Consider the following 13891-nt stretch of genomic DNA (forward strand, 5'->3'; position numbering starts at 1 on the left):
ATGGCGCTTGAGAAATCTCATACTCCCTTCCCCATCAACCCTTACGTAATTAATGGGCGACTCCTAACTTTCAACTTGCAGCTCAGGGTTAACAAATTTCTTAGCTTCACGGTGTGCAAAAAAAAATCCAACGTTTGTCCTACCCATCGTTTTGAACGTGGACGCGCCCCTGATCAGAACATTTCAAATTTCCACTATATTTATTTTACGTTATTCTGCGGCTTCAGTGATTTCATATACCTATAACTTTCATTTCCCCTAAACAGTTCGACCGATTTATTTTCCATTGCTCCTCTTGCTAATATTGCCTCCGCTGAAAGCTACGATTTATATAAAGGGAAACATTGAAAAGAGATGTGAGAGAGAGAAAAAGTGAGAGAGTTATTCTAACTGACATCAATCCCTCTCTCACAGACTGCCCCTATTCGCAAAAGCAAATTTATTTTTGCCTGATTATTTTTAGTCATTCTTCTTTATCCACAGCAGTCCCGAAATAGTTTCTAATTATATCTTCAGTCGGTAAAGCAGTGACGCTGAGTTATTTTTATTCACCTTGAGTGGATTATACCACTATCAAGAAGCATAAGTGTGTGCGTGTGTTTGCTGATATTTTTGGCTTTTGGAGTCCGGTTCGCTGTAGCAACGCACACTATGATGAGCAGCGGGAGAATATGTGTAACGTATTTATAAATGAGAAACAGTTTCAATATGCTCTCCGACATATCTGAATGCAACTGAAATAACTCCAACTCGGTAAAGAAGGTTCACACACTTGTGGGATACACTAGCGATTTGGCTTTTGTGATACAATTTCGAATGCGAAAATGAAGGGACATCGACAAGATACGAGAGAATGTTAATGATAATGAATGATAATGTATTTTAGGCGAACTGGATCCTAAACTCGGCACAGCTAATGCAATAGGGATGTTTTCTTTCAAGTTCCAACCAGAAAATCTTATAACAACCGATGGTTTTTAGATTTTTCCAGGTACATTTATTGTGAAGATAAAATTCTACTACAACAATAAGTGTCCTTATGAGTGTATATTGTTATTAATTTACTTTTTATAGGTTTTGCTTTATTTTTTCATAAATTTAGTTTAGATCGAAGCAACCGATGCGACGTCCGCCCTGGATGCTCGCTCGCATTTGCGTTTGTTCAACACTACTAACCAATCGTATTCGTATAATAATGTAATTTGCATAAATTAATTCAGTTAAAACTACTAAAATTAATAGGAAGATGAGGAAAAATTGAACTAAAATCAGTTTAAAAAGAACAAATAGACATAATGGGAGGAAAACAAATAGAACTAAAATAATAAAACAACGATTTTTTTTTGCTATGCTTGCTGCTGTCGTTGCGACCAACAGCCTTGAAAGGAAGTTTTCCAGAGGAGTTTCATTGTACAATGTAATAGTTTTTTTTTGGAAGAGAGTTTTTGGTGCGGATAATCTTGTCAACAAATCCGGAAATTTGTACAACGTAAAAATAGTGGTAATAATCATGATAAAATAAGGGCAAATAGCAATAGAAGTGAAACGTAAATGGCTTGGTAAACTTTGATTTCTTCGTCAACGCTCCAACGAGGAGGTGTTGCTTCATGCTTATCTCGTTTCTTACAAATATAGTTTGTTTATAGTTAAGTTGTGTGTGTTTTGTTTTTCTCTTACCAGGTAAAAAGGGTAATTTCAATTTAACAAATTCAAGCACTTTGGGTTTTGTTTTATACATTGTCTGATGGTTGTCGCTTTACTGCTGTTGTTGTTTCTAATTCATCGATCGCACCGAGTCGACGTTTGACATTCGAATGCACAGCGCCATTTTGGTCCAGAAAATTGGCAAAGTTTTATTGGAATCATTTCTTGTCTTAAGTACCGCTAGCGACTGAGATGAATTTTTGCTGGGCAATTCTGCTCTCTGTTTGTTGCTGTTGATCCTCGGAATGTTCACACTTTAGCAGAGAAAAGTTAACTTACACGCAACAACATATCAGAATGGTTCTGCTCCGAAAGCAAAGGCAACTTTGACTCAGTTTGGTAAACAAAGAATTAAAGCAATTGACGTCTGTCATATTGACATGTTTTTCCATCATTGTGTATCTTTTACATTGGATGAGAGTTTAATGCCTTCCAGTAGTTTTGTTTATTTGAAATTGTTGTTCGATCGATCTGTAGCATAATTTTATAACAATTTTGCTTTGGTCTTTACGTACATTTACGCGCATGTCTTCTGCGGATGTTTGAAACCTAACATTTTAATGCTTTCATATCTTTTGTTCTAATATTGGTCTTTATTCACTTGGCATTATAATGGAAATTCTACAAATTTTTAATTTGATTTCAATTTCAACGATTCAACTTAAAAAGGGTAAAACGGAATTGCGCTTTGAGAACTCGCGCTCGCCTCCACGTTTGGAATAGTGAAAATTTCTCTTACGAACTTCTAAGTGTTTGTGAAGAAACATAAAATCTCAATTTATTATGCATCTGGCTCTCTCTCTGTATCGAACTGATTGCAAGTAGTTTCCTCTGTTTTGAAATTGCAAACTGTTCCTATTATCTATTCTGTTGTTTCAAATGTTTTTGCTCTAGTTTATATGCACCTTACACGACTAATATCACAGTTTTTGTTTACTATAATTTTTCCTCTTTCTATTCGATTTTAGTGTTGCATTCATCCAAACTATTTCCGATTTGTTGGAACATGGAAACGATTCGTTTGTAGAACAACGTTATAGAGAACAAACACTTTGATTGCGAGCTGTTTGCGAACTCTCCAAGAGTCTAATCGAAAAATATGCGAGTTTTGCTTGTTGGCTTGCTTTTTGTTTATAAATTAAAAACGTGTTAATTTTGGCAACGACTTGGTTTGAATTTGACGCGTGACGTTCAAGTGACACCTCCACGTGCACACACACATGCGGACACAACAAAAACGTAGGCTCGTTTGCGACGATTACTCAACCGTGCATGGCTTGCTGCTGTTGTGATGGAGTTAACTTAAGTTTCTTTAGTTCATTGCTGCCGAGCTTAGAAAACATATGCCAAACCATCCATGATCATCACCATCGGGCAGTAACAAGCCGTGCACGACGATGAGTATAGCGAGCAGTGAGTTTTTCTTGCACTTTCACTTCGTTTTTGTTGTTGCTTTTTTTGTCTAGCGTGGCACGCGTGTTGCCACAGCGATCGACGCAAAATATCAGCGACTACTGCGTTGCGCTGCACATCGCATCGATGTCGCCTACTTTGTTTTTGTGTCTGGGTGAGTGTGCGTTGGACTGCGATTAGCTTGCGCGTTCTCTTCGTTCGTAGTGATTTAATGAAGTTTATAAATATTTTCCTATACCGATAATGCGCTACTGAAAGGATTGCGTTTGTATTTAAATAATAAAGCGATACGCCCAAATAAGTTAAGATCAATGCGAAATGTTCCTTGGTGAAGGCTTCGCTTTGAGAGGTTTGTTTTATCTTTAGTACTATTGAGGATATTGCAGATCCCTATCGATTCCACAGAGGTGTCATATCGCCGTACTCTACCAACGAGCAGCAGCGGCGACAGCGCGAACGGTACTGACAGGGGATGTGCGCAGTGGCACTGGCCTACTTTCAAGTTTCCAGCGAAGTAACCACCAGGTTGTGGAATACGCTACCGGTCTCTCCGCTCATCATCATTGCGGCCTGACCACAGGAGTCGATGTTGCCGACGAGGTTGCACCCATTAGCGGTCGCACCGGTCATGGCGTTTCCGGCTCCTATCCTCAGTGCGTCCATGATGACTTCAAAATCCTTCTGATGTTGATGACTTTGGTGCGAGAGTTCGAGGGCTGCGTTGAAGTCCGGCAGGGAGTGAAAGGGATGGTGATGGTGGTGATGATGATGATGGTGGATGCTGTTATCCAGGAGATCTACTTTGGTGCGTTTGGCGTCGATGGAAGGCGAGGAATTGTTACCCAGCAAGTGTGACGGGCAGTCATCGATTCCGGAAAGTAATCGATTACTTGGTAGGTAGAACTGAGATAAGGCTTCCCGTACCAGGCGATCGTTGTCTTCGTCGTCCATTTGGGAATACTTGCGCTTTCGCGAAACCATGGCTTGTTCGAGCTGCTCGGCACCTTGGGTAATTTCTGGGTCCACCAAAGGCATCGCGGCATCTAGTGCGCACAATTCTCTGTCTAGTGTTTCCAGGTCAGTCTCCACCGAAGACGATTTCTGTTTTGGTGTTTTGATTTCTTCGGTAGCACTTGGTTTGTTGCCATTAATACTGCTGCTGTCATTGTTGTTCTTGTTGGAAAACTCATCTGCTCGTAACTGGTGATTGCTGCTGTTCATGTTTTCATTGTTCCTGTTGTTGATGTTGATGTTATTGTTATTTGCACTGTCGCTGTCATTAGTATCAGATCTGCGAAATAAGCAAGAGAAAAATAGCCTCATTAAAATCTAACCTTTAGGGTTGTTGAATTTAAATCAATATCAAGAAACAGAATTAACGTCTACTATAGAGGAACCCTGTGTGACGTCAAGCGCGCCCATGGACGTCACAATGATAATACTAATTATATCGTATTTACGTATCGCTATCATCCCACACGTCAAAGCGTGTCCAGTGTTCAGCAAATATTGCACCCCCTCTCCACGAATTGCTACTGAGAGTACTCACTACGCTATTTTTAACTCATCTTTACTCACTTTCGCTGCTATTTATAGCGAACATAGTTAATTCAAAAATTTCTTCTTCCTACTTGCCACATTCATCATGCACTATTTTCGTACGGCACACTCTCACTCTCACTCAACCACATGCCTTATGCTCTAGTTTTCCTGCACCCCTTCGCTAATCCGATACTTACTTGGCCAGTTGATTCAACATCAGATACTTGTGCTGCTTCTCCCGACGGATGTCGTCCGTCAGCCGGGAGTACGTATTGTTGATGCACACCGAGCGTCTCAGGTTCCGCTCGGAGTTCTTGATACGCTCGAGCTTGTGGACACACAGCTGCAGGATCCGCTTGCGCACCTCACGCATTCGCAACTGGGCCGAGATCATTGGTACCTTTGGCCGATTGCGACGGATTGGCGGAGAGGTGTGTGGTGGTCCAAACATATCCGAATCATCCTCAGCAACGTTGGAGGTGTTATTGCACGGTAGGGTCATGGCTTGGTTTTGCTTCTCCGACCGTCCAATACTAGCACAGTCTCTTCTATATTATGTTTTATTTGTCTTCTTATGTTTCACAATTCGATCGACCGAAAAAAAAATCGCCAGCCAAATATTTCTGTCTATTTGCACATTCACACTCTCAGATTAAGGAATGGGTCTATGCACGCTTGATTCGCTTCTCTTTTTCATAAACTCCCACTGACAATGCTCGTTCACTTTCGATTACTTCTGTGCGTGCACTGTACTCGTAAATAGTTTCTCTTTTGTAAAATCACAGTCTCTCTGTCCGATGAATTTCACTGGTCTTGTGTTCTTTTTCTATTGCGGGTCAATCCGGAATATCCACACGACACCAGGTCAGGACTCGATGAGCCGCTGATGACCGACCTCACAGTGCAGTTTTTAGATCGCGTTCCAAATTCATTCACTCGCACTTTTTCGTACAATTTTTTTTCGCTGTCTTCAAATGCCTATTATAGTTTCTCAATCACCATTCGATGGAAGGGAACGCAGGAGGGGCTAGTCTTTTTCGTTGTCGTTTCCTTCACACTTCTTCGGCTCTCCTCTCTGGTTTCTGAACGGCAATTTTTCGTCTTTCCTTCACTTTTGCGCGTGTTTCTCCGCTTCGTTTCGTTTCTTCTCACCGCCACCGCGCGAAGCAACACTGTGTGGCGAGATACGACCTTGCCGTTAGCTGTTTCTTATTAACCGTTTTAAGACACAAGATTCGCTGCTCCGGCTGCTGCTACTGGTACTGCTTCACTTTTCCTTGCGTTTTCCGCGCTCGCTCTCTGTCTCCACTCACTACTTCCAATTCACGCTTGGCGCACGTTCACACACTTGCTGATGCGTGTGCCTCGGCACCTAGGATTTGGGGCTGTATTTATCGCTCACACTCTACTTCGGTCGTAGACCATTCACTCTATTTTCGGGGAGAGCTATTCAATATTTTGCCTGATTGAGATGTTTCCACCGGAGGCTTCCGGATGATAGTTTTCACTTTCACTAGCTGCACACACTCGACACAGTCCTGGTTCTTCCCCGTGTCACGTTTCCAATTCGAAGGGGTGATTTCCCAGTCTTCGACCGGTGCAAGATTGTCTCTTCTGTTTGTTATCCTTTGTCACTGCTTCGCTAGGACACCTCTTGACCACTGATAAGATACTCTTCGTAAAATGTTCAGGGCACTTACACTGTCCACACAGTCGTTTAATATTCTAGTTAATTGTTGTTGCAGTCCACTGCCACTGCTCTCTTGTATCAAGTTGTATATTTGAATTGACACGCGACCTCGATTGACGGAAGAACGCCGCTTTTGCGTGCTGCTCGTAGATAGGCTGTTCACAGACTGACTGACCGACCGACCGACGAAGGCGACAACACCAGCCGTAGTGCCAGAGCCAACAGCAAACCGATCGTGACGACCTCCGTCTGTACCTAATGAGTGCACAAAGGCCTGGCACTCGTTCTCTCTGCCTCTCGTGCTGCATAGGTAGCCATACGCCATCGATTATTTAGCTACCCATGTCTACTGTATAGCTACGTGATTCCTTTCTTACCCGTCAAACTAATGTTGCTTTGTCTTCATCGTTCGGGGTTCTCACTCTCGCAGCACTCGTTTCATTCGTCGAACTTCGGGTTTTTCATATTCCTCCATTGCATTGTGTTTATAGGGAGCTGTGCCTGAGTTACCGCGAGTGCTGAACGCCACAGATGGGCAACGGGAAAACCTCGTCGCGGTGTCGGTCGGTTGGTCGTCCGTTTGTACCATCATCATCAATCAGCTGGGATGCCGACAAGTTTTCTTTTGTTTGGTTATGTAAAGTCTGTTGCTCTGTTTCGTGTGCCGTGTTCTTCTTGGCTCGGTTGTTGCTGCTTGCTGGCTCTCTCGCGTGCTCATTGGCGAACGGTTTTTGATGATGTCGACGTGCTCGCTCGCCGCTCAACTTGCCGGCCATGGATAGGTCACTCACCAGTTTATTGGGTGCCGTCGCGCAGCAGTAAAAAAAAGGAATCGTAATAAAATTGTGCGGTGCTGGGTAGAGGCGGAATACCGTTTCGCAGCTGCTGGGAGCCAGTGTGTGAGAATTTCTATGCCACTTGGCGTTAAAGTGGAAATTTAAACGATTGGTTTCCTGATATGTTCGCAGCACCTGTGTTTGCGCTTCGGAAAACCGACGCTTTTAATTATTTTACGGAAGAATTGCTCTCAAATTGGTTTAAAAACTGGAATCAATCACTTTTCAATAGAACCAGTCCAAATTCATATGATTTTTCATGAATTCGCGTCAAGTAACGCAGAAACGACCCAAAGTCAATCGCTTATTCGTGTCTTCGTTGTTTTCATTGGACGTCGATTCGGTTGGCCACCAATGAATGCTTCCCAAGCCGAGTGCACTGTTGCCGTTGCTCTTGTTGTTGATGATATTGCTATTTACATTGCTATTGCTATTTGCCTTTGGCTACTTCTGACTCTACCGTCTCGGCGAAGGCATTTGTGACGACGGCGACGACGGGTGTCAGTGTGTGTAGGTTAGGTAGCTCTTGTATACGTTCGACGATGGCTACGACGATACCAAGCACTTGGATGATAGAGCACCGCATAACGATAGGAAAATTTATGTTTTGGTCTTATTTTTTGTTCGGATCTACTTTAATTCCAAAATTGAGTACGGAGGTAGTTATCACCACCACCTTTGGACAAGTCTTTCAATGTATTTGATTGGTTGTTGAAATGTGTAAAATTGTTTTTTATTTTGCAATTGTTAATAGTTTTTCTATAACATTTTTATTAGTTTTATTTTCATTAGAATTCATTTGATTTAGCCAACTTACAGATTTCAGTAAGTTGATCGAGAGTGTTTATCGTTGAATGACTCTCCACGGTTTTACCTCGAAAATAACACACTATCGTCACACTATCATTATAATTTGATTAAACTAAGTAACCCTAAAATTAACATGCATCTCATTAGTTTTATACCAGATACACAGCTTCAGAACCATCTTAAAAAATATTTTAAATGTTCTACAGAGTCTTTTTCATGGTCTTATAATTGCAAATCAGTCTAGATTAGCTGGACTAAAATAAAAGTTTGAAGATCTAAAGCTTGTTCTTAACATAAAGTTTTGATTTTCTGTTGGGAAATTAAATGTTTATTTAGCATTAAATAATTAGATGTTGGATTATGTGGGACAAACGAGTCGAGTTTTGGGGAAAACAAATCTTTGAAATCTACTACAGATGACACCCACGCTTCGTCCTTTGGTAAAGAGACCTGTGTCACCAGTTTTGAGGAACACTAGTTTCTACATGAAGTCTATCAGACTTGGAGTTTTGAATTTAACCTGAAGTGTACGATTTGACAAATAAATCTGATTTATTCAAACAGTATAGGGTCGGTGTACCAATAGCCGCATATCTAAGAACAAATATTTGTATAAAATCGAAAAATAAAGCCAGCGATATCATTTTTACATCATCTGAAAGCCTTTTATCTTGGTTTTGTAGTAAAAATATGCAAACAAGGAAAACTCATATTTTTGAATTTATTATCGCTGTGCACATGTGCCTATAGTGCCTATAGTAGCACTATTTCTAATTTCTGTTCCTGTAGTAGATCTAGCTGCACGGCGTAGGCAAAATACAAATCAAAACCGTATCTTTACAAAACTGTTATGTATTTTCTTTAAAGTATGGATCTAAAGCTTTCGATTGATGTAAAGAAGCTTTTTTTTATATGACTTTGTTCAACTATTTGTGATGATCATGATGATTTTTAGCCACCATCAGCGCAAGGATTACCTATGGCTGCAGAATCATACTTGGATGGAATGATCTACCTGATGGTTTGTTGTAGCAGGGCTAGTTAATATCTTTGAAGACCTTTGGAAGACAACACTAAGGCTGTTTTCTCATGACAAAAGGCTGGCGACCCCACGCACTTTCATACAGTCAACAGTTCAATTAACTCCCTTAGGCTACCCCTCCCCAATACCCAATATATAGTAATATATCATATATAATGTTATTTAAGTATCTTACCTCTTTGTACCCATGTTCGTTGGCTTGGTATTTAGATCAATCATCCGTGGTCAGCAGTATATCATATTAAATTTTACTGTTTGGTTCTTGGCAGTAAGTTAAATCTCATTTAATTATTTATGTTACTCTACATTTATTCTTGTATATCGTCTTCTTTTCTAACAATGCTTCCCTGTCATCACATATCTACTCGCTATCTTCTCCATCCGAAATTTCACTATTGCTGTCCTTATAAATTTCTTCTGCTTTCTTTTTAAGTTTTTCTCTATCCGTTGCTAGTTCTTTCCAATTGCTATTTGTCATGTCTCGATATCTTGAAAAATCTTGCTGTAGCGTATCTTTCCATGTGAAACTAGGTCTTCCCTCCTTTTTTAAAACAGAACTTTAATTTAAAAGCAGATTTCAGTGGATGCTTATTTGGCCTCCTGACAATGTGCCCATAGTAATTCAACCTAGCCACTCTAACTCTTCTATTGATTGTTTTTCCGCTCATCTCTTTCCTCACATTGAATTTTCTCTTTACTACTCTACAGTTATTCCATATATCTTTCAAAATTAGTTTCTCATATTTGGCTAATTGTAATCTACTACGTTTTGTAAGTGTTGATACTTTTGTACCGTATTGTATAGCTGGAGCAATAACAGTTTTGTATATTAGTTTCCCAATATCCCATGACGGTTTGAACGTTTTGCAAAATTGTACTATGTTCTTAGCCGATTTTATCGCGTTTATTGATCGTTGTCTGGTAGTTGCTGGTCGATTTAAATCACTAGTTAAAGTGACTCCCAAGTACTTAAGCGATTTGCACGTCTTATATTCCTTTCCGTTCATCATAATTTTTTCAGGCGGAGGTTTCGTGGCATTCGGTATTCTTATAAGAACCTGACTTTTCTTACTATTTATTTCTAGACCTACTTCACACAAATAGTCCTCTAATGCTGCAATGATTTCCTCCAACTCATCCTGATCCTCCGTCAATATAAGAATGTCGTCTGCAAAAGCGAGTATAATTGGTAAGGTGAACACTCCAACCTCCAAAAGTTTTAGGTTTGAGACTTTCTTAGCTACTCTCTTCAATATGTATTGTATAACGAGATTGAACAAGAAGGGCGATAAAGGACACCCTTGTTTTATACCTTTTCCCCGCGTAACTGATTCCGAGTACTGCCCTTGCCATTTAATCATAGCTCTATCTTCCTTGACACAGAGAAGAACTCTATCAATCACATGAGTCGGTACTTCCAGATCTATTAAAATATCCTTCAATTTGTTCAACTATTTGTATACAAAAACTCGTTTTTATAATGAATGCTTGAAAATATATATTATTTCGATCGTTTACATTCTTTATGATCTAAGTAGGCAAAGTTAGTTATTTTCAATGTCATAGATCAGATAAAACGTAAGTTTGCAAGTAATTTATTGAAATGTTCGGTTGAAATATAGATATTTTAAGTACCGTTTTGATTCATATTACGGACACTTAAGGCTTGAGTGAACTTCAACTAATCGAAAAATATTTAAATTGAATCGTTCCCTATACAACTTTAGCGTAATCAGGCCTTGCAAACACTTACATTTCGAATGCTGGGTGAAGATTTGGATTCCACAGCTTTAATTCACTTTAATCAACAAAAATGTTCGGCCTCTTCATGATTTTTATTCCGGACACAATCACACTTTTGCTTCAGATTCCGGACACATTGATTCGAATTCCGGACAGCTCATGAAAAACACAATTAGAATAGTCGAATCATTAACTTAATGCACTAATCCGTTAGAAAGACCTCAAAACTAGTTGAACATTGTAAATTTTCATGGATTGCTATGCAACATGTTTATAAAAATCATCTTTCAAATTGGGAACTTTTTGACGGCCCATTTTGAAACATTTCGAGTGAAATTTTTCCCATACAAAGTAGAGTGTCCGGAATTTGAAGCTGTCCGGGATTCGAATCAAAACGGTACTCATTGAATCATTCTCTAATTTTTGATGTACAACTATCTGATTCGGTTTGTCTCGAGTTCATCAATAACCAATTGTGTTCAAGTGTTTATTGTTTATTTAGATGATAGGGTTCAATTTTGCACATTACCAATTTAACCTAAGTTTTTATTTGTTTTTTAACTTTTGAAGGTTATTTTTCAGAATGTTATGGAATTCGTTTACGATTTTCGCCACAATTTTGTGTATAACCAAAAATTTTCCCTTGATTTATTCCACAGATTTTTAAAGAAATGCTGCAAGTAATTCGTTTTACACTTCTACTTCAAAATCTCCAATCAATTTTTGACAGTAAGTTCCTCATAAACAGTGAATTAATTGAGAATTCTACGACGAGTTTGTTTTCCGGTGTTCTCGTACCTATTGGATTTTATTTTTCGACTGAAATCAAGCTAATGTTCGTCTCGTAAAATAATGAATCTCCAATGCGCTATCTTCATACGACAACCAAGTTTTATCCCGGAAAAATTAGTTAAGTTTTTATTTCAGACCATTTAACCATTAGGTCTTTAGGGTCATCCCGGATAAATAACAGTTAAAAACTATTTGAAATTACTGCAGTTGTTTTACATTCTAAATTCACCCAATATGTCGTTTCTAGTCATTTTTAAGACTAATGTTTGTAGTTTTGAAGTGTTTATTTTTATAACTTTTCGGTCACTATTTGATCATTGTCACTAAAGTCACTATTATGTAGCTATCTGTCCACTACCAACCTAAATAAGGCAAATTAGGCTTTAGGGCCATGGTTTCAGTAAGTAAAAGCATTTTCAATATTAACGAGCGTTGTTTACATGGGTAATCAATGTTACCCCGTATCGCCTGAATCGAAACACCGTTTGAAAATAATATTAAACATTAAAAACTAAAATTTAAATAGGTATATAGTCTCGAACAATGGTGCCAGTTTCCTTACGATTGTCGCACCGCCACCAAACCGGAACGCGCCAGTGAGACTCGTGACGCGCCTCAACTCGCCGCATTTTGAAATCAGTTCTTTAGTGTGGCGCTGCTTGCTTGGGTTTTTTATGAACACAGCGCAATATTCACATATTAGCTGCGACGCACGGGGCCCGAGATACAATAATTATAAATACAGTCGACTCTCCACATCTCGATGTTCTACATCTCGATATCTCTCCTTATGTCGATGAATTTCTCGGTCCCTTCATTGTGCATATAAATTTTCTCTCCATATCTCGTTATCCTCCTTATCTCGATATCTCTATATCTCGATATGGGTTTGTTGATTTTTCGTTCCCGATTTACTCTCCGTATGTCGATAAGCACTTTATCAAAGGATACTAGACCAGATTTTCGTGATTTAAAAATATCGAGGAGCATGAAATGACGTGTGCTTGTTTATTATTATTGCTATTTTCCTAACTACGGATCGGTTTTCAATCTAGTGTTCATTAAACATATGCTCTATGTCTCGATCTCTCCCTATCTCGATGGTCCCTTCGATATCGAGATGTGGAGAGGCGACTGTAAATGTTGGTCTTGATTTCTACCGGATACATAATATCAACCAAGATCAATAAGATTCATTCCATAATAGTTCTAACTGCTCCAGCGTTTTCGATTTTAATATCTCGTCAAACACTTTCAGAGCTTTGAAAAATGCGTTTCTTGTAAAATACGCCTAATTTGATTATCTCTGATTAGGGCAAATATAAAAAAAACATATCTTTTGAAATAAAATTTTAGGCAAGAACGGTTTTCTACAAAATTGTTTCTAAAAATGTAGTCTTTTACTCAGTGTTATCTTAAACTAGGGTGGTCCACAATTTCATAATAAAAAATAATATACTCCGTTCGGATTTGACAACATGCTAAACATTTTCATGCTGCCGAAATCGAAAGGATGTTTTTGTTGAAATTTGTATTACTGTGTATCATGACCACGAAATAAATTTATCTAATTTGAACGTGGTGAGCCTCTAAAAGCTACACAGGCACATTGTAATTAGCAGGATTAACACCAATTAATTTTGTTGTATATGCTTTTCCATGTTGCCAAAATCGAACGGGCACTACCATAAATTATCTTATTAAAAAAATAAGGGTAAAGTTTTAATCACTAGGCTGGAAAAGGGTTTCTGTAGTTCGACATTTGATTGATTTGGAGCATTTTACCCCAATCAACGTAGGGTGCTCCAGGAAAAACATGTTTTTAACTCTATTAACCTCTCATCAAAGTAGTCTATTAGCCAGAATACCAGTTTACTTTGGCTACATTTTTTTCTTGGCAAAGTTGCTTGAATTGAATTTGAATGGACAACTTTGCTGGGTTCAGGGTCGTTTGACCGAAAGCCGTTCGGCCGAAGTAATCAATGGTTGCTATTGCGTGATTGACCAAAGTCAGTGAAAATGCACAAAGAATCAACTAGAAGTTTGGCTGAGATTCCTCAGTGTACAAATTCAGTGCCTCTATTTAAACAGGGTCAATAACGGCACCGGCCACGTCCTTGCAGTCAGGTGGGATTGGGGGAAGGAATGTTAGTGTGCAACCTTTGCTATTTGGAGACCGTGTTTTCCTCTGCATCTCCACAAAGGTTACTGGGAGGGATGAGGAGGATCGTTGGGTCACAGGATTCACTTTGATAAGCGATTAGACCATGCTAGTAGTTCAATAACTCCAGCAGACCGCAATAGCTATCGAATACCAAA

General features: G+C 39.2%; 1 protein-coding gene across 1 annotated transcript; it reads right to left on the reverse strand.

The window, feature by feature from the left end:
• Positions 1 to 1085: 1085 nt before the first annotated feature.
• Positions 1086 to 6574, reverse strand: LOC5572848 (putative uncharacterized protein DDB_G0277255). Its single transcript, XM_021849430.1, has 2 exons — positions 4857 to 6574; positions 1086 to 4408 (listed from the first exon to the last, which is right to left on the reverse strand). Exons 1-2 carry the CDS (start codon positions 5159 to 5161, stop codon positions 3616 to 3618), a joined length of 1098 nt encoding a protein of 365 aa, XP_021705122.1. The 5' UTR covers positions 5162 to 6574; the 3' UTR covers positions 1086 to 3615.
• Positions 6575 to 13891: the final 7317 nt, after the last annotated feature.

This window comes from Aedes aegypti, chromosome 3 (genome assembly GCF_002204515.2).
Source record: "Aedes aegypti strain LVP_AGWG chromosome 3, AaegL5.0 Primary Assembly, whole genome shotgun sequence".
Taxonomy (NCBI): domain Eukaryota; kingdom Metazoa; phylum Arthropoda; class Insecta; order Diptera; family Culicidae; genus Aedes; species Aedes aegypti.

Bases quoted from the DNA above. Each gene is read 5' to 3' on its own strand.
- LOC5572848 (XM_021849430.1), bottom strand. From the start codon at position 5,161: ATGACCCTACCGTGCAATAACACCTCCAACGTTGCTGAGGATGATTCG. The intron at 4,409-4,856 runs GTAAGTATCGGA...CTTATTTCGCAG, and splicing joins ATGTTGAATCAACTGGCCAA to ATCTGATACTAATGACAGCG.